Raw genomic sequence first — 27934 nt, 5'->3', positions numbered from 1 at the left:
ATAAATAAGCGTCGCTGATAAAGTGAAAGTGGACCGTGCTGCAAATGACAAAATACATTATTACAGTGTAAAAGCAGGCGCAACGTTGTGGGTGGAATAGGGGAAGACCATTAAAGAAAAAAGTGCTCACCAACTTATAAAGCAGACCGTGTAAGACCACAAGTAAAAGTCGAGTCTTTATGGAAGGTTACAAATGCAGACAAGGCGGTACCAAGGAGGGACTAGTAAGCCTATTCATGAATGAAAAGCAACAATTTTGAAAGGACTGCAACAGGAGCCAATTTAAAAGATGGGCAGGAAATAGGCGGAGCTTTTCTTCCTTTCCTCAATATAGCATGCCTGCAGTGCAGCGCATGCGCTGTGCAGGCTCGACCTGAAAATGAAAGGTGAGATATTTAGGGTAATACAGGTACAGAATGCATGTTTACAAAATTGAGCTCATGAGGGTCATGAGCTGTGTTGAATTATTCCTGGAAGTGTTTTTGGAAGAGAAGAGTTTTAAGATTTGTTTTGAAAGTCTGGAAAGAGGCGGTGGTCTGGAGGATTGGAGGTAGTGAGCTCCAAATTCCAGTTACATTACCGTAGAAGGATTGAGCCATAAATCTTTCCCTTTTGAAAGTAGGAGGTTCGAGCAGTAAGTTTTCAGCATTGCGTGAAGGTCTGGAACTAAATGATAGTTTGAGTTTATTCACCAGTTAGCGAGGGGTGGAAGTGTGTAAAGCTTTGTGGGAGATACAGGCAGTTTTGTAAATTGACATATCTTTGATGGGTGTGATGTGATCATTTCATTTGGCCCCATATACGAAACATGCCTCTGAATGGAGGATGGATTTTAGAGGGGAAAGGTGGGTTTTGGGGAGAATAGCAAGGAGAGAGTTGCAGTAGTCCATTCTGGAGAGAACCAGTGATTGAAATGTGTGCGGAGGACACCTTTAGGTGGATTTGGGTGTCATCATCATATAGGTGATAATGGACCCTGGATTTCTTTTAGTAGATTTCCCTGCGAATCCATGTAAAGATTGAACAGGGTGGGCGCGAGAATCATAGTTTGCTATTTTGATCATCTATGATCTGCCTGAGATGTATAATTCAAACCATTTTAGCACTGTGCCTTCAAAACCTATTCTTTGATTTAATGTGTTCAGAAGAGTGTTGTGATTAACCATGTCAAAGGCTGTTGATAGGTCCAGAAGGATCAGGAGACATGACTCATCAGAGTCAAGTACTCGCAGGACATCGTCAATCACTTGCAGCAGGGCTGTTTCAGTACTGCAGCCTTGAGTGAAGCCAGATTGGAAATCATCAAGAAAGTTGTTGTCCTTGATATGTTGGGAGAGTTGCTCCGCTACACAACTTTCGGTCATTTAAGCAGGAAAAGGGAGGTTGGTGATAGGGCGCAAATTGTTGAGGTTATTCACATCCGCAGAGGGTTTCTTTAAAAGTGGGGTGACCTGTCCTGTTTTGAGGACAACAGGAAGGGTGCCTTGGTTGAGGAAGAAGTTAACCAGATTGGTCCAATAGGGGAGCGTGTAGGTGTAGAAGTTGATGGCAGTGTCACTTGGGATGGGGTTGATAGAATGATTTGAAGGCTTTATTTCCAAAATGCTTTTGAGTAGGGCATCTTTCGGTGATGATGTCAAAGTTCTGCCACAAGGCTATGGATTTGCGATCCTCAAGGGGGGTAGAATGAGTGACAGGATCCACAAGTAATTTCACGTTTTCATCAAAGAATAGTGCAAAATCTGCTCCTTTCTTGGGAGGGTCGTCAAATTTGATGGTTGCGTAAAAGTTGTTGGCACTTTTGATAAGGTCAAATAGCTTTTTAGGTCTGTTCTTAGCAGAGACGAGGAGGGTTCTGAAGTGAATCGCTTTTGCACAAAGTATGTGTTTGTGATAGCGCAATCTTGTGTAGCAGAGATTAGAGAGATTAATGGTGGAAGGAGATTGTCTCCATTGTTTCCCCAGCTACCTCAATTTCTTTCTTTCTTCATATAGGGATTTATTGAACCATGGTGCAGAAGGAGCGGGCCTTTTCTTTTTACTTTGTTGTGGAGCAACTTTGTCAATCACGACTGACAGACTGGTGAGACATTGGGTGGTAAAATCATTGACGTCAGAGTTGGAGTCTAAGACTGGAAGTGCCCTCACAGCTTTGTTGCAGAGAATGTCGATGTTTTTGGTGTTTCAGTACCTAGTAGTAGTCCTTTTAGGTTGGCCAAGCGTTACAGAATGAGATAGGTGCAGTGAGAACGGGATGAGGAAGTGGTCAGGCCAATCTTCCAGTATAGGATCAACAACATTTGGCATGTCTTCTTTGGAGACAATACGGTCAACCGTGGAACCCTTGGAGTGTGTTGGTTTTGTGCTATGTTGAACGAGATCGTTTCCTAAGACAACTGTGGCAAGCCTGTTGGCAGCTGAATCTTCCAAAATGCCTCAGTGAAGTTTACAGTCTCCAAGAAAGCCATAGGGACTGGCTGTCATGACATTTTTGATGTCTGCTCTGGTATTCAAAACGTCAAGCACATTTTCTGCCATGAAAAGGCCGGTACCACTGCAGTATAATGAAGGGTCTCCCTTTGCATGCTGCGCCTCATATTTGACACAGTAATCATCTTTGGTAGGGGGAATATTGTAGGGAGACAATAGTAGTACAGCAAACGCTCTTTTTTTGGCTCTCACAAACCAATTCTTCCCAATCATATTATGTAAACATGGCAACCACTAGGCAGGCGGAAGCAGTGCTCCACTCTGTCCTACTCATAAAAGCTCTCTTTTAGATTCATTACATAAGGTCTTGCAGCAGTTGCATTGCCAAACTAGACTTAAAAATGAATTGGGCATGGGAGGCCAATAGAAAGTCAGCAAAGAACAACTCAAATTTAACACTCCTGGGCTAACCTACATTTGTACACTTTCTTTGCTCATCGGGGACTTGTATTTTGCCAGGTCATGGTATCTTAGTGCCTATGTGCGGAAGGAAAAAGCATCAGATCGATCACAGAAAATGGAATCATCTTACGGGCACACAAGTCAGATGCACAACCGCATACATGCTTATCAGGTCAGTAAAGAGTTTTCAGCTACGTTGTTCCATATTGAAAGTGCTGTTGAAAGCTTTTCTGTTAACATCTGTGGCCTGTAGGCTTCACTGATTTCCAATGCAGTGAACCAACTGCACTAACAATAGAAAACAATTCCAAGCTAACCTATTCTTGAAGGTATCACAGGGAATAGGAATTTCTTAAACCAGCTGTAGTGCCATACGGTCCCTTATTCTAGGGAGATTGAGCAGAAGCCTGCTTACCCATCATGGTTAGACCTTCTTCAGACCGTGATCTTGTTGCTCAAATACATCTATGACGTAATTCTACAAAGTTTGCTTTCCCACACATGGGTGACACAAGTGAACTCCGTTCAATGCACCAATGCTGAATGTGAAAGACAGGTTACTGTAGCCCTGCAAAACTCCACCCAGCACATTGTGGTAGTAGAGTTATTGCGTTTGGATTACTAACAACCTGTGCAATGGGATCAGGGGAACCATGGTAAAAAAAGTATTTAATTAGTCACAATATCACACACACTGCACTAAAAAGAATAGACACCTTTAACTAAAAGCATTTATTACAGCAGGACAAACCCATTTCTCAGCACATTTAAAATAACTACACAGGATATAATAAAAACAGCAAGAAGGCACGTTATGAACAGAGAGAATAAAATGAATATTTCTAACTTGATTAAAATGCCATCTGAAACCTGACACCGTTCAATCGACTTCTATATGCTACGCTAAGAGAGCATGGAGAGTAGAGCAACTTACAGTTTAGAGTTTCGTAGAAAGAAGTAATGCACTGCGTATCTTGTTAACAGCAAGAGCTGTCGTTATCAGCAGAGCCGTAAAGGCAGTTTCCCCTGAGAAGTGCAAACACATGCTGTGGTAGTGGCCTTCCTCCAGGTCTCTGCTTTATCAGCAACAGGCGAGATGTAGCATCTTCGAAGTGCACTGGTAGTAGGTGAGACCTTCTTTGGCAGAATCTTGTGCAATAATCTGGGCGAAGGACCTCTCCAGACAAGTGGTAGTCCTCTTATACAAAATTTTGTCAGAGATTGGAATTTCCGACATAAGTTTAGGAGTGTCTGATATAGATTATGTGCATCAAGGTGTGTGTCCCAAACGTTTCCATATGAACATATGAAGTGAAAGAACGCCATCATCATGGCTATATGCCTGTATTTGTTCTTATGTGACCTTGACATGGTAAAAAACAGACACTGTCCAAGACTGATAGAGCATCAGGTGTTACATCTATGTCATTAGCCGAATGTCTTGACACTTTCACAGTTCCTAGAAAGAAAAAGTCAGACGACATCTCTGTCAATGGCAGACATAAGTGATTCTGCAAAAATCAGGAAAGATGGAGATTTACAGTACCTAAGAAAGTGTCGAGGCAAAATTGAGTCAGACCATAAGACTTCACACCAGTCTTCAACATCCTGTTCAGCTTGTGCTTTTAAACCTGAAAGGTCACTGAACATTACTCATGTGCTACAAATATAAAAATAAAGAGAGTGCGATTACCACAGACTCAAGAATATCAATCCTCAGCAGAATTCCATTATTGGAGCACAGCTGGCTGGTGCATCCAAATGCTGAGATGAAAAGTCTGGCAGTGGTATTCCAAATCCTGAGAAAAATCTCTCAAATAGACTGACAGGCTTTCCTTAATCCACCAAAAACAGAAATGCAAGGAGGACAAGAGTAGGAAGAACAGCTGGTTTCCAGCAAGACCAAGCCTTTCAAGAACAGCCAAGAGCCTTCATAATCACAACAGTTTTTAAAACCTGGAGCATTGGAGGGGGTAAAAAATGCAATAATCACAGTGTCTTCTTGCACCATGCCAAGAGGCAATGCTTAATTTGTAATAGAATGAGTGCCGGTGCCCAAAGCGCTGCTCAGAACCCAGCAGCCGTTAAATATCTGTGCACCGAATACCAAGGCTGTATAGTCTTAAATCCACCTCATGCCTCTTTAATCTACTACCCGACACTTCCTCTCCCTTTGTCTCACTCTCTTGCAGGTTCCTGATTTCTCCCTCTGTGACGTTTATTTCCTGTTGTTCTCTTGATGATGATGATGAAGACAGATTTATAAAGTGCGCAGATAACTCCTGGGAGTGCCCCGGCCCAAGTCTAACAGCAAGTGGAAGATTACAGAGTAAATAGCCAAGTCTGTAACCCATTCCTTAAAGCAAGTTCAGAACTTTCCTGCCTCAGGTGCAGCGAAGAGAATTCCATGCAGATGGCCCTAAGAAGGAAAAAGAGCACCCACCAATCCTTGTCATCCTCACTCTTGGTACTCTAGCAAAAGCCAAATGCAAGGGCTGACTGTTCCTGGCAGGATTGTAAAAATTAATACAGTACGCCAGGTAACTTAGAGCAATTGTGGGCAAAGCACGAAAAATCAACACCAGTGCTTTAACCCCTTCTGTGCCCATGACGAGCTGGACTCGTCATGGGCCGCGGTTGCGCTGTGCCCATGACGAGTCCAGCTCATCATGAACCCCGCCTGCTAATGCAATGCCCGGCACAGGGCGGGGAAAGGGCGTGGCACACAAGGGGTTAAACAAAATTCTCTTCCTTACTGGTAACCAGTGCAAGGAAGAAAGATGCCTAGAAATCCTAGGTAACTCGGCAAATTCAGTAGAAGTTGTACCACAGCGTTTTGCACCATTTGAAGTCTGTGGATGGCACACTGTGGAAGACCGAGATATAAGGCATAAGAATAGTCCAGGTGAGATGTTATCGGAGCCTTGATAACTGTTTTCCTGGCCGTAAAGGAAAGAAAGAACAAAAAAGTTTTCAGCGCCCGCAGGATACACAAACACATAACAGTCACAGCACTGGTCTGTGGTTGGAAAGATAAGCAATTTTCAAATTTAACTCCCAAATTCTTGGCTCTTTCCGTGGAAGATGCAGGTGGAACAGAGCCATCTGGCCAGCATGCCGACCAGCTGGTAGGTGCTGTAGTGCCAAAAAGGGGTATTTCAGTTTTGTCGGTGCTGCACATCAGTTGTTTTTGATGCAACCATGCAAACACTGCAGTTAGGCACAATTTAATAGAGCTCAAAGCCAGATTCTCCCCATCTTTAAAGGAGAAGAGAATCTGCATATCATCTAAACAATCTTGGTACCAAACGACTCAACTACCGAAGCAAGCAGGGTAAGATAGACATTAAACAGAGTTGGGCTGAGGGCAGAGCCCTGCAGGACCCCAACTGAGATCACCCTATTGCTTAAAGCAAATGGAGGAAGCCAGACTCCCTGTTCTCTATTGTCTAAGAAGGAGGCCAGCCACCTAAGGGCCAGACTCTTCAGTCCAATCCTAGAGAGACAATCCAGCAAGGAGTGGGGAACCGTATCAAAGGTGGCAGACAGTTCTAACAGAATCAACACCGCTTTGCCCTTAACATCCAACCTGCCTTTCATTTTCTCTGCCACCTTGAGTATGACCGTCTCAGTACTTAAATTCTTCCTAAAGCCCAACTGGCCAAAATGAAGGAGATTGTTAGACTCCAGATAACAAGAAAGTTGCCTGTTGACTGATTTCTCCAAAATCTTATAGACTGCAGACAACAGGGAAATAGGCCTATAATTAGTAGGCAGATTAGGGTCAGCCGAGGGCTTCTTCAATAAAGGGAGAATTTTAGCCTTTTTCCAGTCTCTGGGGACTATTGCAGAGGTCATTGTCTCGTTCAGCAGCTGATTTATCCATTGATTAATCTACCTCTGCCTCCGTGATTAGTACACTGATGGGGCAAGAATCATAGGATGAGCCTCACATAAGACATAGGATGGCTGCTAGTGACTCCTCTTCCTCCGTCTTTCCGCTTTGTTTTTCTCTCTCTTGCTCTCGGGAAATGTCTGATGCTGAAAAATAAGTGCCTATATATGTACAACACTAACTGGAAAATGTATTAAAGCATATTTATTAAAGAAGGCACAGATACACCTCCAGAAGTAATTTGTTTTATTTTTATAAAATGATTTGTCGAATGAGGAAGTAGTTCATGATGCTGTGAACAAAAGGACCGTACGGCTGACCAATGTTAAGCACACCAAATCCCAGTTCAAAATGCAATTTCTTAGTTGGTGCAAACAAAACGTCCAGAGCAAGGCGCACTTATGCTCTACTGGAAAACCAGATATACAAACTTCTTTTTACAAAAGGACGGTGCACTCAAGGAAAAGTCTTTTCAAATATCTCAATGGATGTTCCTTTATTCTTATTCAAATCCCAGAAAGATCAAACTCAGCCAACGCGTTTCGTTCTTTACGAACTTCGTCAGGGCTGTAAGATAATGCAAATAAAAACATACATATGTATAAAAACACATCTTATACCACACGAAAAAACACATCTTATAAACCTAAAAAACACAACAACCTACATTACTAATAACACATATAAATCGTGACAATACCATGTTTTACATAAAAATGATCACACAGCACAAAGTACAAACATAAAAAATCTCACATATAAATACATTGCATACAATTTTTTATATATACAAAGAAAATATACGCACAAAAGAAGAATTAAAACTTTCACAGGAAACGTATACATCCTGCCTCAACATATATGTTGTCTAATATTCCAGGAGGGGAGTTCCATTTTGAGTATATACATATGGAAACCCAACACATAAGTGAGTCCATAGGTATGTGTTAGGGAGATGGGTCTGTATGTCTAATTAATCACGATGGTTAGTATGGCCATTACCCTATTAAATGAAAAATCTATAGTTTATATAACAATTCTTACCATAGATTTTTTAGGAAACGGACTCCACAAAATTCACCAGTGTTGCCTTCCAAGAGGTACAAACGTTCATGTAAAAAAGGTATATAACCTATTGAAGATGAATTTTTGAAAAATTATTAAAGCCTCTTGTTGGCACGAGAGACCGAGATCAAATGAGAAGATACAAATTACAAGGCTTTCCATACGAAAGCTACAACCGCCTTACCTTTCCAAGTTGCTGAAAGGTATGCGTAAAAGTACGATCGTGAGTACGTCCCCAAAATTGTAAATAACGATCGGATTCTTATGTCCGTCAACCCGTATCATAGGCAAAGTTAAATCAACATTGTTGTTGTATATTTATGCCAAATGTGTTGGCTCCGTATTTCTAAAAGGAACCAAACAAAATAGAAAATTATATAATTATCCATTCTTGGTTTTGCATTATACCACAGACTCCAAATCCTAATCACATCTCCCAGTATTAACCTTATACGAATAAAAACGGCAGTCTATATCTCCCATTACAACTTGCGTCCATGGACTAAAAACATATAGCTCCTATGTCTGTTGGGCACCATAAAAATCAAAATCAAAGTTCCAAACCACATCTCACAACAATAGTAGACAGCAAGTTATGAGCCACAGGTCTCTCAATGTTTCATTGCGTAATCGTGCTTGCTGTGACCGAGCTGTCACCTAATTTCCACCATCCACAATCATACAACAGACAAAAACGATGTCTTCGTGTACCAAAAAATGGCGATGCATGTTCGCCTGAGATTGTTTATACTATAAGCATTATATTGATGCAAAGCCCAAAACGATACTGTTACCAGCCACGCCACGTCACACCATGTGTCATGAAAAAGTTAACTTAGATTAATATCCGAGGACTCAAGAATATCAAACCAATTCATCACTCTGTGTCCACCACATACCCGTAGTTCATGATGCTGGTTCTTTATGGAAAACCCTGTTGCCTCAAGCTATCTCCATTGAGGAAAGTGTAATAGTTTCCTGAGGCTGATGCATGGATCCATGCTGACATGCCCAGCAGTTGTTCGGTTGACTTTTTGTGTTTCTGTGATAAACCCATGCAGCCGGTCTCATGGTGAACATATTATGCTGTGGTGGTGATGGGGGCAGGTAGGGTAATGTGCAGTGCTGTCCTATTGACGTGTTGGGGCAGTGAATGAGAAGCCATCTGCCTGCACTGTATTGCTTCCCTTGCTCCTGTATACACCTATGGCTCCTGGAAGTATAAACCTGTGACAGTCTTTCCTTGTTCTTTCTACTTCTCTTGCTGGCATGGCTGTGAAGAATAAGGGCTTGGTGAACCTCCATGTCTTTGAAGACTGGTGCGGGGGAGCTGTAAGGCAACTCAGGAAGAACCTCCATTTCCCACTCTACCCTCATGTAAGTATGTACAATCAAACTACTGAAGGTTTGTATATGAAGTGATCCTCCTAGCAGGGAATGGGGATATGTGGCAGCGACAGACCTAAGGAAAACATTTGTTGGTACGGCACCAGAATGTCGTTGTCAGACTTTCATCTGGCATTAGGATTGTGTCCTAAATAACATTTACAAAAAATATCGCCCTGTTGAAGGTATTAATGGTAAATTCTTCACCCACTGGGATGATATTTTTGAGAACGATATGTAGGACACAGTAATTTTGTATACAGAAAAATATTTTGTATACAGAAAAATGTGTATGTTCTGTGTATTGGAAGTCTGTGTTTTAGGGTGGTAATGCCCAAGACCCCCTCCTTTTATGTTTTCTTCTCCCTTGTATTGATAACATAGTCTTCCTACTGCTGTGGCTCTTCCCAGCCTTGATCACTTGCTTTTTGCCATTTGGATTGTATGACATAATATTGTCTGCAGTAATATCAAGTGATACAATATATCTTTGTCAGACATATCAACTTCCTGTAGGAAATGACAAAGATATTGTAAAAAAATATTGTGGAACAGAATATCGACCAAAAATAGGTAAGAATATTGTTTTCTTTTAAAATATTCTGACTTTAAAGTAATTTAATCCCATTTTTAAATTTAACAATAAATAAATAAAAGCAGTTTTAATCAGTATTTGAATTGTTTATATATGTATGTATGTTTGTATATACATAAAAATATCTTTAAAAATAACATGAAAGAATTTTTTTAATACATGTAATATAAAATATTAATAGTGAAATACAATTAAAATAGGCTAACATATGCTCACATATATATAAAGTAACCTAATTTAAAATATTAAAATAACCATTAAAATATTTTATATTATACTTTGAAGTGAATATGAAAAATGTGTACATATGTTTGAAAATAAAAAACATTGAAACAATAAAAATTAGAAAAATAATAGTATCTGTAAAAATTAAGACCAGCATCAAACAATTAACAATTAAAATAATATAACATTAACAAATGAACAAAATAATATTAAACCATAATATTACAATTCATTCAAACAAAACCAGTGTAAGCAACAGTACGCAAAGTGTTAGACTTTCAATGGGTTAAATTTACTCTCCCCATCCCAGTCTGAACAGCAGTAGGGAATGCATTGGTCTTCAGGGCGTTTAGATTTACTATTCCCGTTATACACTAAACAACAGTAGGGAAAGTGTTCGACTTCGGACAGGTGATATTTTCTATTCTTTTAATTAACTTTCCACCCTACACCCCTGCAGTCCAACAACCCGCTCATAAAATATAAATCACTCAAAGCATTTTCTAAAACTTTATATTGTGTAAAAAGAAAAAACCTTCAATTCCTAATTTCACATTTAAATAATGTCCATATTCAATTTAAAATGTAATGCATAATTAAAAAGTAACAATAAGGTTAAACTAATTATAATGTAATTTACCACATTGTTCTCCTACAAATTCAACAACCTGATACTACATTTTAAATTACTAAATAATAGGAATAAATGTAATTACACATTTAAAATGCAAACTATGTTTAAAACCTTTAAAAGCAATAATAGATAACAAGACTAGCACCTACAAATTATAAAGTAACACATATATATTGAATTAATGAAAAAAAATATTAATTACAACTATGTTAAAGTAAGCTATATTAAATACAACAATATTATTTGAAACGATACTCCATAGCAAAAAAGTTATTCTTATCTTCAGTATTCTGTTACACCACATTTTTTACTCATATTTGTTGATATTAAGGTACGCAATATTGTTACTAAGATATTTGTATCATTCAATCAATTTTTGTATATGGGGAGGTGCCCCTTCATCTTTCTCTTCCTTTATTTCCTCTCCACTGTCATCTTTATGTCCATGGTGACAGGTAAAAAAAATAAAAATTATAACTTTTAATGTAGTTCCCTTCATCCATCCCTCCCTTTCACCAGTTAAAAGACCATCCTACCCCATCCCCTTTGCTCTAACCTCCTTACATTTTTCGCTCTCTTTCCATCTTCTCTGTTTTGCCGCCACGGCTCTTTCTTCTTCCCGAAGTGGCTGCATTAGATGCTAAGGATGATAAACTACATCTGTCATTCAAAACAGGCTTTTTTCAACTGTACATTATCCTTTACATTCATTTTACCTTGGGCACTGCAAGAGCTTTTTTTTCACGAGTTTTTTAATTTTCTTTTTTTCAAGACAGGCCATCATTTCGATTCAAGTTTGGTGATATTTATGCTATTAGATAAAATTCCCTTTTTTCATCAGTTTGGCTATTAGTCAGCTTAACTGTTCAATACAGCAGATTTTTTCAGCCCTGATTGCTTAACCTAGGTTTCAGTCATTTATGTATTAATTTATGTATTCCTTTTTTTTTTTTAAATGAGCAGCGGTCCACATGACCTACCTTTGAATATGTAGAAGATGCTCTATAGTATCTTTGAGTTGCATGAAAAGGCTGAAATATAACAAAATTGGATTATATGCAGGGGCATGAACATCCCTATAGCGTCTTCAGATGGTGAGGCACAGTGAGGTACAGATCGGAGAATATAGAGAGTTGCCGGCCACATGGTGCAGGGATGTGCAAAAACTCCAATTTTTCAATGGGAGCTTGTGCTACGGGTGGTTTCTGTCCGCGGTACAAGCTCACATTGAGAAATGGAAGTTTGCGACCTCACCATGTGTGGTCCCATTCTAATTGCGGTGTCGGAACCGCCGACCTGAGGTCGGTCGGTTCCACATTCGCATCGATGCCTCCGACTGACATCGAAATCGGGCTCTTTGACTGTTGCAGCCCCTGCCCATCTAACTGTGTAAACTCGCTCACAATCTGTTCTTCAGGCACAAACTTCCAATGAATCTGTGCAAACTACACCAGAGACTCATTGAACATTTTCTTTACCATCAAAGGGCCCTTCTGAGATTCACAGTCCTTGATCATGCCATTTGCTTGGGGGAGAACTTAGGGGGAACGTGCTGTGGAAATTGTACAGACTACCTTTGCTGGAGAAACACTTCTGCTGGTCAACTCTATGGTTTTTATCTAGTCTGCAACCCCAGCCAGCATATACTAAAAATAACCTTGCACAGGACGACTGCCATTACTTTCTTTATACCTGCAATCTCTTGCCCCTTCATCTCCACTTCCTGAATTGTAAAAAAAAGTCCTGAAGAGCAAGTATTCATCTTTTCATCTAACATCTGGACAGAGCTTCAATTCTTGATTGTTACTGGTTTGTACTAAAGAAAACCTGCGATTGTATTTAAAAAAATACAATTCCGAAGAGGCACATTTCTTGCATATGTCTGGAAACCTGTGACACGTTTGGCCAGTTGATTTAATATTGTTTCCTTAGTTTCATCCTGATTTTTGCCCTCTTTGTTGTAGTCCCGCACCACTGTGAAGAAGCTTGCTGTATCTCCGAAGTGGAAGAATTACGGGCTCCGTCTCTTTGGCTACATTCACCCTTTCAAGGATGGTGAGTGCTCTCTTCTGCCAGTCCCCATGCTGCAGCCTAATTTCTACTGTCTATCCTTGCAGCTAGCCTTTCTAGAGTTCCGTTCCAGTGTGAAGAATTCTGGGTAATGTGGAGCTGACATGTAGCCCTGCGCCCCATCCATTGAAAAGATAGCTTGGGGTCCTAACACAGTCGAAGAAAAGTCCATTTCTCAAACAGAAATATAGTCATTTAATGATAGATCAGTGGCTTCTTAAGGATTTGTGGGGCCCTGGGTAATTGATATATTTGGGCCCCCCTGATTCAAACAAATTTAAAATGATTACCACTTTTGGCTCATTCAAGCCTGCATGATGCACAACAATACTGAACTAAATGTTAAAACGTATGAAACTGATGCACACAAAACAACTGACGCTCAAGCTGCATTGTACCCGACATCCAGATAGTAACAAAAGAAAGCTGTGAACAAGACTTCATAAAGCCAATACTTTATTTGGATCTAGATTTGTTTTATTTGCAAAAATAACAGCTTATGTGGAATTCTGTGTCCAACCAGTTTACTTCCATTGTTAAATATTTAGTGGACTAGTGCACAGTTTTGAATAAGACCTAAGTGCATAGCACTTGCAACTGTAGCTTTAGCTGTCAAATTGTTGTAATCACAAACATAACCCCCTTCAGCAAAGGATTTCTTGCTACAACAGTGAGGTTTTCACCATTCTATTGGATAAGGTCCAATGACTCTTCTCCTGCCTTGTCACTGTTCTCCTCTGTATATGTGTGCGCTTCTCTGGCTAGAAATGACCTGTGGCCCTGCTGAGTAACATAAATGCAATGGGGCGCAATACAGGAGACATAAAGAAAATTGTAGAAGAAGGGGTAGAGATAGAGACACATATATCAGAAAGATAGTTTGTACACAGGAAAAGTGTTGTGGGAGAAAGAGATAGTGAGATAGAGAGATCCATAACAAAAGAGGTTGAGAAAGAAAGTTGAGATGGATAGCGTGTTGAAATGTAGAAGGAGGTTTAGATATAGGTATGTGTTTGTGTGAGAAAGAAAGAGACAGTCAAGTATTTGTTCATAATGGAGAAAAAGGAGTACAAACAGAGCAATAGAGGTAGACAGAATGTAGCAAGATATTTAGAGAGCCAAAGGAAAGGGAAAAGAGGTAGAACGAGTGGAAGAGGAGGTAAAGGGATGAGTTGGTAGGTAAACTAATGGTGAGCTAAATTGAGAAGTTCGGTAGTATGAGAGTTGTGGGGTAGAAAGAGATGAGATAGTGTGGGAGATGTGAGGCAGAGAAAGAAATGTGATAGAGCGACGAGGGCGAGTAGTGAGGTAGAGAAAGGGCTGAGAGAGGTAGAGCGAGATAAGATTTTAGAGACATGGAAAGAGACAGAGGTGAGATAAAGCTAGAAATTAGAGTGATTGAGGAAGGAGATATAGGAGAGATACAGGGAGTTCAGATGGAAAAATAGCAGTAAGGGTGAGAGACAGAGTTTAGGTAGAGAGAGGGATTCGAAAGTGATAGATTCTGACAGGGAGTGATAGAAAGAGAGCAAGGCCATGAAAGAAAGCGAAAGGTGGGGTGAGATGAAATTGAATGAGTTATATTTGGTATATTGAGAGGGAGGCGAGGCAGGCAAAGGTGAATAGAGAGAATTACTGTACATAGAGCTGAGATAGAGAGTTTAAGAAAGAGGGTTAAGGTAGAAGCGGTGAGGTGAAATAAGGAGAGAAAAATAACACAAGGATTATATTTCAAAGTAGATGCCACCAACTCCCGGAGAGTGCAGGGGTTTAGGCTGGCAGACAAGTCATGAACATTCAGGGGCAGAATTAGTATATTTTAGTGCAGGACAGTGTAGCAATCAAAGCTGCTGCGCTGCATCGTGCAATGGGGAGAAAGCATTGCATAGTCATACTTACTAAACAATTGCCTGCAGCTGGAAAGTAACCCTGCGTTGGCACACAACGGGCTGCCTAGTGCCACACACAGTCTTTGCACCATTATGACGAGGTGTGTTTATGTGGTGTGTTGCATAGGATTTGTTCTGGAAGCATACTCGTAATGTACAACATCTTATGCCTAGGCTTTTCTTAAACATTCAGCACGTTGTGAGTGTTATGTACAGGCAGCACATATGCAAAGATTGGAATGTTTGGAGAGATTAAAACATTTCTTAATGTTAGGTTCAAGCTGACCTTTTTACTCAAAGTCCAGTTTGACAATTTTAGGCTTTTCGTTGAAACTATAGATAGTTGCTCTAATCCATCTACGTTATGCCCAAGTAACTCCACCTAAATGTAAAGTGGTCCAAAGCAGCACAAATACTTTTTGCACTGGAAAGTAAAAAAGTTTGCATTGCTTTGCATCATTTTGTGTGAGGTTTCCATGGGCCAAACCTTAGTAAATATGTCTCTAAATTTCTATTAAGCATGCCTAGATGACAAATTAGAAAAATAAGCCGTCTTTTATGTGCAACTTTATTATGGCAGGAATTTTGTCTTTCCCATCTAGCTTGCAAGGAGAACACCGCCACCCCCTCCCCCCTTGAAAAGTGGGGACTCTGGGCAATTGCCCACTATGACCATATCCTAAAACGCCTCTGTTATAGATGTGTCCTAATGGCTAGAGCTGCTGAATTTGAAACTGCAGAACCAGACTCCAATCTTGGCCTCGGGTCAACATCCTGTGATTTGGGGTATATCACTTAATTTTTCCTGCCTAAAATTTGTAGTGTACTCTGGTTTTCTAGTAAAACACTCTAAAGTCTAGATTACTTACCAGTAATCTTCATTACTCTGAGTTTGCTTTATTACTCCGAGTTTGCTTTGAGAATTCTGCAAAAGCAAAGAGGTGCAAAGTGGAGAGCGAAAAATGAGAACAGGTATAGAAAAAAGGGTTAGCTAATGAGCGTAGTGGGGAACAGAGATTAGTGAAGAGTAGAACGATACCTACTACTGGCCTCGCCATAGTATCCTTTCTCTGCTTCTATTAAGGCTCTAAGGCCTACCCCCTTTACCCCAGCACTTCCTTGTGTTTGTGTGGTTTTAGTGCAGTGAAGGATTTAGGTGGGGGGTGTTAAATTAAGTCATGGAACTAACAATGCAGACTCAACACAATAAAGATTGTTGGTAAGCCAGGTTTTACCTCCCCGTCCACATACCATGTTCCATTCCTTGCTACTTGCAGAAATACTAAAGGCTAAATGTCTTCTTCACCATGTAAAGTACAAATAACCCGACCAATTGTATTCTGTCTAGTTCCTGAATATACATCACATCTTAAGGTACACTGCCACATTTGAAATCTTTTATACTAAAATCTAAATATGTTCATTTAGCCAAATTCAACCTGTATTGATTAACAAAAGTCAAACAATTTGAACAAGTTGCTGAAGCACAAATGTCTCTAGTAGACACAACTGCCCATCATGCCCATGTCCAGCCATTCCTCTTGTAGAACAGGCTTTTATAGAACCTGGAAGGAAGTGGTCAGTTTTGTTATAAGCCAATACAATCATCTCCTCCTTTATCCAACTACTTAAGCTTGTCAAGGATGACTTGCATCCTCTCTTTCATGATGTACAAATAAAGAAAGGAATTGTAGTTTTTAAAGTATGGTGTTCTGTGCAAATCGGTTTTTACTGTGCAAATCGGTTTTTACTACACTTACATCTAGTTTCTTTAAATAATGGTCTCCATCTGAAACTGAATCAGGGCATAACACCAGCAAAACGATTTCCTAATTCTTATTAAATACTGAGTTTACCTTTAGATAAAGCTTGGACCCATCTTCAAATATAGTCTATCCTCAAACATTTCAAATAGGGAGAACTACATAATAGTGCATTCATCTCGCCCAAAAGTCTCACAGTAGTTATGACCACCAAAAACTCACTTTTTTGTTCAACAATTTTTCAGCAACCTCATCCAAAGGTTCAATTGATGGCCCTTGCAAGGCTGGCAATGTCACTGGTAAGTCCCATGCTGGAAATTAATTCTTCACTCTCGGTCTTAAAACTTCAATCTTTAAAAATAACCTGGCTACCCAACTTTCAATAACTGAGAGGGAATACCAGGGAATTTAAAAGCCTTAATGGTTCCCTTTGTAACTTCAAGTTAGGCAAAGACTAACCTTTGTCAAACCCCACTTGAAGAAAGTGAAGAATACTCTCTGGAGCACAATGTATAAAGAGCTCCGATTTTCCTGATACCATTTACTAAAGAACCGCTTGTGATGATTTTAATCCTTCTTCTTGGACTCTCTCCTAAAAGCCTGAATGGATTTAAAACTGAAAGAGAGAGGTGACTTTGTAACACTTTCCCTTTCAACTTACAGACCCTCAGTCTAAGACGCTGCAGGTAAACTAGAGAAACAGAGTGAGGAATCAAACGACCAGAGGCAGGAACCATATGTTGTCTATGAACATCTCCTAAAAAACGGAAACCACTGTCTTCTTGGCAAAAATTGACAAACCAATATTATCTACTACTCCTCCTCCTTCTGGACCTTGGAAATAAAGTGAGACATGATAACAAAATGGGGAAAGGCATACATCAGGAACTTGAACCATATACTTGCTAATGCATCTACTTGCATTGCACAGGGATCCTGAAACCTGGAATGAAATTGGTAGGTTATTATGACAATCCGCAAACAGTTTCACCTCCGGATGACCAAACCTCCTGATTTATCTCCTTAAACGTATGTGGTGACAGCCTGAGTTTCTGTGATGATGGAAATATTCTGCTTAGTGAATCTGTATTGTGCTTCCCCGGAATGCGGACATATTCTGTTACAGGAATCCCAGAATCATCTGAATCAAACTGACGGTGGAATGAATCCTGGTGCCAAATTGACAATTAACTTATGGAATTGTTATGGCATTGAGTAAAAGTTGCACATTTCAAGTTTGAATGTGTCCCCCTGGGCACTCAGAAAGAGGAAAAACGTTACAATTTTTTCATATGTTCAGCAATTTTATTCATTGCTTGGTTTGAGTCAATAAAATTTTCAATGTTGTCAATACATTGTATGCTTTGAAATATACATATTTTTTCACCAAAAAGGAACTGTAAAAAAATGCCTCCTCATTTCTGATTGCGTTTACAGGTTTGTCCCTGACGAAGGGTTCTCAGTAACCCGAAATGCATTGGATTACAAACAGACATTGATTTGGTGAAAAAATATGTATATTTCAAAGAATACAATGTATTGACAACATTGAAAACATTATTGACTCAAACCAAGCAATGAATAAAATTGCTAAACATATGAAAAAATTGTAACGTTTTCCCTCTTTCTGAGTGCCCAGGGGGACACATTCAAACTTGAAATGTGCTACTTTTACTCATTTTACATGACGTACAGGGACCGATACGTCACCCCAGGAGTACCATACAAATTCTAAAATCTTCACAAGAATTCTATGAAATTGGTTGTTGCGCACGCAAATACTCATTGTTATGGCATTGTCTGTCCTTATTAGTACTGTGGACCCTAGAATTTGCCTTCCACACTGCCATGAGTTCCCTCCAGTTGGATGAATTACCTCCCTCCTATATCACCAACTGACTTTGATCTGTTTTGGAGCCAAGGACTCCCCTCCACCCCAACCCGCCAGCATTAACTTGTTACTGCTGTATCTGGAGGAGGATTCAGTAGCACTCCTATCTCCAGAGACCCTGGCAGTCACCCCCATCACTCTGTGTTACTGGAATCAAGGTATCAGTTCGGAGAGATGAAAACCATTGCCAAAAAAAACGGAGTACCAGCAGTTCCATGTGTAATCTCGCCCACGGGACCCACAAAGGGGCATAATGCCCGTAAAAAACCCATAAATTATATGAAGATGTTTTTGTGATGACTAGAACTTTCAATCATGTGAATAAGGAGAATTGCATGGATCTTGGATCTGATCCCTGGCCGAGGCCTGCTCCTTTAGTAATAGATTCCCCAACATCTCTCACAATGTTCTTCTCCTTGCTATAGGAAGGGGCACTATTCTCGTCTTTTGTGTGGAACTAAACTCCTATGTGTTCGACGTTCTGGGTTGGTTACATATGTGACTTCTGAAAATGTATCGGACACCCAGATCTCTCTGGGATTTGAACAGCTCTCTGTATTTCTTTTAAGGCTTGGGCTTGTGTTTAAGGTACAGTCACCAAGCCATCTAAATATGGAAGGACTTGAATATTCTCATCCTTTGATGGCGACTCTCAGGGATGCCTAAAAGGAAGGACGGCAAACTGCCAATGTAACTCTCCAACTGCAAAACCCAGGTATTTCTGATAATCTTTCTGTAACTTGATGTAAAGTGTTCACTTTGAAGTACAGTGTTGTGAAGGAGAACCCGAAATCACAAACTAGTCTGTGCTGGTCTGAGGATTACTTTACCAGGAAGACCATGTAATAGCAACCCTTCTTCCTTTTCTCAACTGGTGCTCGAGCAGTTGCATTTTTGTCTAGCAGCAATAGCACATTCTCCTCCAAAACCCTAATTTGTCGAAATTTCTTGGAACAGATGTGGGAAGAAACCTTCATTCTGGAGGAATTATTTCAAAGTCCAGTGAGTACCCCTGAGATACCAGCTGACTCTCCCAACTGTCTTTTACCTCATTCCTCCTTTCCCAATTAAACAAAGATAGAAGGTCCCCCACTTTCATTGATGAGCTTTGCTGCTCGGAATGGTCAGGACCATTTCTTCTGACTACCTTTATGTTCCCCTTTACCACTGTTTGCTGCCTTGCCTGAAAATGGGACATATTTAAAGATGGTTCAAAAGGCACTAAGATATAGGTTATAGGCACTAAGATATTCAGTCAGGGATCTATTTAGCTCCCTTTCCATAATTTTGGCTGCAAAAGGCAGAGCGGCAATTGGGCGATAGTTCTTCAGTGTAAGAGGGTCCAATGAGGGCTTCTTTAATAGCGGTCTGATGGTTGCACTCTTCCAGCTTATAGGATAAATGCCAGACTCTATTACCTGATTGATTAGAGCACATAGCTCTCCGGCAATCAGGTCTGCCGTAAGGTGCCTAACAACGGGGGGCAGGGATCCTTAGGTGAGCCTGATTTCGTAAGAGTAATCAATCTACCAGTTTCCTCTCTTGTAATGAGAGGAAAAGTGCTAAGGCCAGGACTGCCCTCCCCACCAATAACTGGCTGTGACTATCTGGACTAGGGTGCAGATTAAGGAGATCCCTGTAAATTATCTGCACCTTATCTTGAAAAAAACGGGCGAGTTTCTGGCACATTTCCAAGTTTGGCCAAAAAGTATTGTCCGAAAGGGGCTTGGAAAGGGCCCCGATTGTTTTGAAAAGCTCCTTGGCTGAATTCCCTGCGCCCTTAATCTTAGTCTCATAAAATGCCCTTTTAGCTGATATGATTGCCTCTCTATAAGCCGATAGGGCATGATTACATCTGGCCTTTCCGTCAATACTGTAATCAACTCTCCAAAGGCGCTCAGCCCTTCTACTTGTACTCTTCAAGACCTTAAGCTCCCCATTGTACCAGGGGGCAGATGGCTTAGTCTTGCTTGTACCAAGCAGTTTAACAGGCACTACTTCATCAGCCGCAGCCAACAGCCATTTGTTAAAAAGCAGTGCTGCCTCAGAGCTGTCTCTGCTATGAAGGGGGCGTGAGTGACCCAGAGCAGTAATTAGGTTATCCGCATTCGTCTGAGACCAAAGTCTGGTCATTACCTTCGGCGGTTTAGAGCGGGAGGACGCTACTACTATTCTTGCTCTAATATTAAAATCCACTATGCTGTGATCAGACCAGGGGAGAGCTGTGATGTTCACAATTTCCAGATCCATATTACTCGTAAAGATACCATCTAAGGTGTGGCTCATTGTGTGAGTCGGACCCTTGACCACTTGGTTAAAGCCTAAAGCTGTTAGATTTTCCAGTAGTAAAGCTACCTCTGGTTGATTGCTAAGTTCCAAGTGGCAATTAAAATCACCCAGGAGGATAAAAGGATGAGGATCCATTTGGGATTCCAAATGCCTCATAAGCCTTGAGGGGAAAGTGGATTTAGGCCCAGGCGGTCGATAGATAAGTAAGCCTTGGAGTTTGAAAACATTTCCCAAGTATATGTCGAAATAAAGTGCTTCTGCTGGGAGATCAAGATATGTAGCCCAGGCGGTCGATAGATAAGTAAGCCTTGGAGTTTGAAAACATTTCCCAAGTATATGTTGAAATAAAGTGCTTCTGCTGGGAGATTAAGATATGTTTCCACTCGTAGGTTTAAATGTGTTTGATGCGCCACCGCTATCCCCCCGCCCCTCTTGCCTATCCTGTCTTGAGAGAGACCACATAGCCGCTGGGTAAGGCGATGTTCCAGTTTGGGCCAGATGTATTGTCGGTCCAAGTTTCGGTTAAAAAGATTATATCAGGGGAGCAGCTTTCTAGCAGATCAGCGATCTGATACTTATTCCTATGTAAAGAGCGAACATTTAAAAAAAACAACTTAAGATTTGAGACTGGTTGACTTCGATCTGTTTATATGGGTCATGCCTTCCGATGCTCTCTGCATCGGCTGTGTGTATCACATCCAGGAGGCTATCTAGGCCCTTCTCCTCTCGGTCACATCTCACCCGATAGCAGCAATTAGTGCAGGTCCACTTCTCTATATCTTCACATGTTAACACCCTGTCATGAGGTTTACATGGGGCAATATCCAGAGCCATCAACTCAGATCTATGATAATAACGTACCCGATTGGCAGCGGTCCTGGCGCTGGGCGCACCTTGAGCACGGACGGGCGCAGATGGGCTTGCCTTTGGCGCGCCGCCGGCGCGCCCGCTGCGCGGACGTCCCAGCGCCCGTTTTGTACTCATCAAACACGCCCACCAACTGACGTGTTAACCCAGGTGCAATGCGGACCCGCCTAACTGCCGGGTCCGCTTGTGTCGAGCGTCAGATACAATCAGCAGGAAAAAAAGACTAACAGATGTGACTTTACATACAGCAAGGCGGCAAACAGGAAGGTAAAACCGTTTTTTAATTAAAGTGCCTAATAGTGCAAACAGCGCAATGTGCAAAACTGGCTAAAAGCTTATTGTTGTTATGTTTTTTAAAAATAGAAAGCGTGCTATGAGGGGGAATACAATTAGAATAATAATGCAGTCACTAACGTAAAACTTCACTTCGACTTTTAAAATGGCGCAAGATAAAAATAAACAGCGTTTTGATCAGAAGGGGACCAACAGGCTGTGCGAGTCAGGCAGTTAGGATACGAGGCCCCTTTGTATACAGGATAAACTCCTGCTCTCATGGCCAAGTGGAGACCAGAGTATGCTGGTTTAAAGACACTTCTGCTTTCTTACCTTCCAGATCATTTATCACCATATCATCAAAACCATTCCTGTCTGTCCTGTCAAGTTGGCTAACAAGGTATCAGTTACCACTGTGTGGGGAAGTTCCATTCGCTCTTAGAGTAGGACTTTAATCATTTTTAAAAGTCCATGCAGGTTGACCTCTTCTTCCCTCACCTAGGACCCTTAGTCTTGCAAGGACTTCCCATTAGTGAGGTTTTCCAGTGACTTCAAAACTATCCACCTCATACCCTGTGCGACTGACTCATCACTTAATAAATGTCTTCATGAGTATTTGTGCTACATTGAATGGTCCATTATAGTGCTCGTAATTTACAGGGGTTAACTACCTCTCCTCAACCAAGTGTTAGCTTGTCTGGATCGAAGATGTTCAATTTTATATTAAGTTTCAATAATTCAGCCCCTCTGAGAAGCAGCTATGCTACCAGCATGGTTGCTGTTGTCGGCTGTCAACTGTTTTCTTCTGAAGATTGTGACCTCTTGCAGCCGAAACTTAAACATCAAAGACATTTTAGCCTCTCATGACCATGGGGCGAGATATCACGCTGCCCTTATGAGCACGTGGCTCCTTAATGAGGTCTCTGGGAGAGTGGAGCATCTGCTTGAACAGAAAGATATCCCACAGGAAGGAAGAGACGATGAATGATGGTGACCAGAAAAAGATATTGGCTCATGGGAATTACCTTAAAAGTTTGGTTCCCTCCTTAACATTATTCAGAGATTGCTCTCACAAGGAAGCTAGATCTGGATGTAGGACATTTAACTTGCTGCCTCAAACTACTTTTTTTCTTGGAAGTTTTTTTTTTAATAAGCTGCTCACAGTTTCAGAGAGTCGCAGAGTTACACCAGGAAGTAAATGACAAAAGAAACTCCCTTTAATACAAATAAACAAGGAGCAACGTCTTCCCAGGCTGATAGATAAGCAAATCAAGAGTGTCAACAGACTGCAGACAAGTTATGGAAACAGATTTCTCTAGTAAACCAGGCTCAACGAGAGCAGGTCAAAGAGCAGTCAAATCCAGCATGTGACAGAAATCTAACACTGCCAGATGCTATTTGTAAAACAGTGTAGAGAAGCCGCCTCTGGATCCCAGCCAATTCCAGGAAGTATTGATTTCTCCGTATGCAGGGTAATGGCTTACTTTCCCAGGGCTGTGCCATAAATGCATTGACCTCGAGGACACCGATACGGCCTTGAGGTATTACATTCTAAATGAGGTGGAGCAGCCTACACACAGCCATGCTCAAAACTAGACCGTGGAACTTGCCCCTCCCTTGACCCCTGCTCGCTGGCCGGTGGATGTAGAAATTTGGTTTGGATGTGCTACTTGCTGGACCCAAAAAGCACCATAAACGTCCGGCATGAAGTCATTGGCCATCATTACATGAGAAAACTCAGAAAAGTAGTTTTTATTTGGAGCTTGGGGACCAAAGTCCTGCCTGTTGATCATTGTACTCCGCTAGGAAAGTGCAATGAGGGATAGGCTTACAACCATGGTTTCTCATTCTCCATACCAATATGGCGTCTTTAAGAAACAGGGACGACACATTCCCCAGAATTCAAAGGGATTGTCGCTCCACATGCCCGCACTGTTATTGCATAGCTATAGACTAGAAGCAACAGTCAGTGAATTGGAAGGCCCCCTTTGTAGATATATGCATTTATTGCCCTCTGTAAATATTTCATATGTACCTGCACGTGTCTTTACACTCACATTTTGTCTTATTATCCTGTTGCGACTTTATAGCACTCTGGTGCCCTTTTAGGATATGTTTGCATACTTTTTTCCTCATATACTGTTTGTGAGTTGTGACCATCGGTTTTCACCGTTACCTTACAAACTGGCATAAGACTTTGCTACGAAAAGTCTTTTTTACCTGTATCGTGTGCAGTGATCCCGTGCGGTCACTCTCCTTCTCACCAGCTTCACAGTGTTGCAGGAATTCACCTTAACACGCGTTCTGAGAAATGGCTGTTTCTCTTTCCAGGGGACTTCCAGTTTGCAGTCGCCTCTGATGACAACTCCGAGTTCTGGCTCAGCACAGATGAAAGCCCGTCCAACATCCGGCTCCTGGCATACGTGGGAAAGGTACAGTGAGTGCATCCATGCCCTTTGCCGCTTCACATTCACTCCGTGGGGAGATTGAACACAACATACATGTACCATTGAAAAAATGTAGACTCGAAAATGCAGGCTCCTGATTGGTTGGAGCACCAAAGGTTCAGCACTTTGTTATACCGCTTGGAACATCCACAATCTGAAATGAGCAGAGAAGGCCATGTCATTATAGAAGGCTTAGCCAAGGCACAGTTGATTGGCAGAGGGCGAGGGCCTTTTCGCCCTTTTGTGTAGGTTTGTTGGTAACTTCAGACAGCTATTTGCAGTGCTTAATCTTAGGCGGATGTTGCAAGTAGAACCCACTGGCACGAATTTATCCTCAGCAGACATTAATCCAAGGCAAGAGAAAGAAAATAAAGAAGGTGGAAACGAGGAGGAAGTTAGAGGGAGAAAGGTGGAAAGCGGGGATGAAAATGAACATGCAAGAGTCCGATAAAGAGGCAGGGAGTGCCTTGTGGTGGATTAAAGAAGCATGAGGTGGAATCAAGGCTGCAGAGCCTTGGCATTCTGCACCCTGACCTTTAACAGTACTGGCCGTGGGCGTGTGAGCAATCTTTGGGCCCCTTATTATAGACCTATTAAGAACTGGCTATTGGTCTTTCATTAACTTCTCTACCACAAAGGTAGGATTGAATTATTCCTACACCACGAACACAGAACAGCGTTCTGGACATGATAAAGCCACTGCATCTGGTTATTGGAAGACCAACACAGATGCTGTTCCATTAGTTCTGCAAGAAAACTACAGTAGCATTAGAAACCATGACTGTGGGAAGCAAGTAAACTGAAACATCAAAAGCCAAAGACTGACGAACTGACTCAACCAAGGTGGAAGGGGCTGATGTGCATTCTTGAGTCGTCGAATGCTCGATGGTAGATTGCTACCTGGAAAGCTGCAGGGATTTCCCTTCCATCAAAACAGACCACATTGCGCAGATTTCTGTTGACCATGTGTGGCTTGGAACCTCTCTGGTTTTATCCTGTACAGTAGCGGTCCGTGGAGGGAGTGACGGTAGGGCAGTGAGGCGGGGCGGGGGAGGGGCAGGGTGGGGAAATGTAAACACCGGAATATGGATGAACGAAGGTAAGTACACATTTAAATAAATAAAACAAATTCCGGTGTTTACATTTCCCCACCCTGCCCCTCCCCCGCCGCGCCTCACTGCCCCACCGTCACTCCCTCCACGGACCGCTACTGATCCTGTATGACCTCATTACAGGAGAGGGGTACTTTATAGGTGCAGATTGCTTTTTAGGTTTTATCTGTTTGCGCTGTGCTTGTTAAATCTCTTGTATTTATTGTATCTTAAAAGGGGTTACTTATCCGTTCCCAAAGCCGAATTACCGTGTTAATTCGCTTTTTTGTGGAACTTTTTTTGTTGTTAGCTTCCCCTGGCTGCACACATTTGATACTTCTACCAAAGCTGTTAACACTGTTTAAGCCCCATTCACTGTCAAGCTAAATTCTCTTTCTCCAGAAAAGGCAGACAGCTTCTAACAGTATGCTGGAATGCTTGCTTTTTATTACTTAGTTGTGTTAAGTAGATGCTTTAGCCTTAGAACGTTTATGGCATTTCCTATTCATGCCTCAGTATCTTTCTTTGCACTTTGTAGGAATTATCGGATTAATTTTTTCAACGTAATCTATTTGGTCATTATGATAATTTCTAAAGGTTGTAATAAACATTGCATTTTAAAAATAAAGTTAATAAACAAGAGCTGTGCTATATTTTGCTACTAAACAGGCAGCCAGAAGTGCAATACCTTACAGACAACAGGGTCATGATTTGAATGGTGCAGCCGGTGCAGTAGCACTAATCCCAAAAGTTGTAAGAACTCCAAACACATAATATTGCAATATTTGACTACTAAACAGGCACTCACAATTGCAGTTACCTTGCAGTTAAGAGACTTGTTTTGAATGATGCAGCAGGTGCAGTGGCACCTGGGCCAAAAGCTCTAGGCACCCCACTAAATCCAGATTATTGCTCAAATTTGAAACTAAACAGGCAGCCACAAGTGCAATTACATTGCAGACAATGGGGTCATGATTTGAATGGTGCAGCAGGAGCAATAGCACTGGGACCAAAAGTTGTCAGAACTCCTCTAAACACATAATATTGCTATATTTGACTACTAAACAGGCAGTCACAATTGCAGTTACCTTGCAGTTAAAAGGGACTTGATTTGAATGGTGCAGCAGGTGCAGTGGCACCAGGGCCAAATGCTCTATGGAACCCACTAAACCCAGATTATTTCTAAAATGTTAAACTAAACAGGCAGTCACAAGTGCAGTTACCCTGCAGACAACATAGTCATGTTGTGAATGGTGCAGTGACACCAAGGCCAGAAGTTGTCGGAACTCCTCTAAACATTGAATATTGCTATATTTTACTACTATACAGACACTCACCCTTCAGTTGAAAGGGACTTGATTAAGTGGTGCAGCAGGTGCATACACCAAGGTCAAAAATTGTAATTACTCCACTAAACACAAATAATGCTATATTTTACTATCTAGTTATCTAGCAAGCGCTAGGGTCTTGATTTTAATAGTGCAGCAGGTGCTGTGGCACCGAAACCAAACCCTCCAGGCACACCACTAAACACTGAATATTGCTATATTTTGCAACTAAACAGGCAGTCGCAAGTGCAGTTATATTACAGGCACTAGGGCCCTGATTTAAATGGTGCACCAGGTGCAGTGAAACCGGGCCAAAAAGTTGTCAGAACTCCTCTAAAACACCTAATATTGCTATATTTTACTACTAAACAGGCAGTCACTAGTGCAGTTATCTTGCAGGCAACAGGGTCATTATTTGAATGGTGCAGCAGGTGCAGTGGCACCGGGTCCAAAAGTTGTCAGAACTCCTCTAAACACCTAATATAGCTATATTTAACTACTAAATAAGCAGTCACAAGTGTAGTTACCTTGCAGGCACTAGGGTCATGATTTCAATGGTGCAGCAGGTGCAGTGATACCAGGGCCCAAAGCTCTAGAACCTCTCTAAACACCTAATATTGCAATATTTTACTACTAAACAGGCAGTCACAAGTGCAGTTACCTTACAGGCAATAGGGTCATGATTTGAATTGTCAGCAGGTGCAGTGGCACCAGGGCCAAAAGTTTTCAGAACTCCTCTAAACACATTATATTGCTATTATATCAATTAATGCTATTATTTCCCTCCTTTCATTTTTCAAAATTTTGCTATTACTTACCCGCACTCAGTGGCGGCTGCCACAACACGAAGGAGGGGGGCGGGGGAGGGAGGGAGGGACAGACAGACAGGCAGGGAGGGGGGGGGTTAGAACAGGGAAGGGAAAATAATAGTTTAAAAAAAAGTTATCTTTTCCCCGCAGCCTCTTATGGCCGCCACAGCAGGCTTGGAGCTCTCCCATTAGTCTCTGGGAAGTCAGAGGCTGCTCAGCCAATCCTGGTGCTGCTCTCCTGCCAGGAAAGCAGCGCCATGATTGGTCTCAGTGGCCTGCTACGCCGCTCAGACACTGCCTGTGAGCCTGCTGCATTTCTCTAACCCAGCTGTGATCACAGCCGGATTGGATAAATAGAAGTGCGCATGTATGTTTGGCTGGCCTACGACGTCAGCCCAAACATACATGCGCACTTCTAAGTGTCAACACCTGCTTGCCAAGGCCCCGCCCCCTTCAGGCATGTCAGAATCAGTCTAATAAAAATATATTGTTTCATTATCATTTTATTTTTCTGCGACTGACTGA

At 41.5% G+C, this 27934-nt stretch overlaps 1 protein-coding gene across 1 annotated transcript in view; it reads left to right on the top strand.

Annotated features, from left to right (window-relative positions):
- The window catches only part of B4GALNT4 (beta-1,4-N-acetyl-galactosaminyltransferase 4), an 841437-nt gene that overhangs the window by 494602 nt on the left and 318901 nt on the right, over positions 1-27934 (top strand). Inside the window, exons 4-6 of the mRNA XM_085644956.1 lie at positions 9134-9229; positions 12657-12747; positions 24066-24166. Coding sequence (XP_085501082.1) covers positions 9134-9229; positions 12657-12747; positions 24066-24166 — 288 coding nt within the window. The remainder of the gene's footprint in view (positions 1-9133; positions 9230-12656; positions 12748-24065; positions 24167-27934) is intronic.

This window comes from Triturus cristatus, chromosome 3_1, assembly GCF_964204655.1.
Source record: "Triturus cristatus chromosome 3_1, aTriCri1.1, whole genome shotgun sequence".
Lineage (NCBI taxonomy): Eukaryota > Metazoa > Chordata > Amphibia > Caudata > Salamandridae > Triturus > Triturus cristatus.
This window is presented reverse-complemented; position numbering and strand designations above follow the sequence as displayed.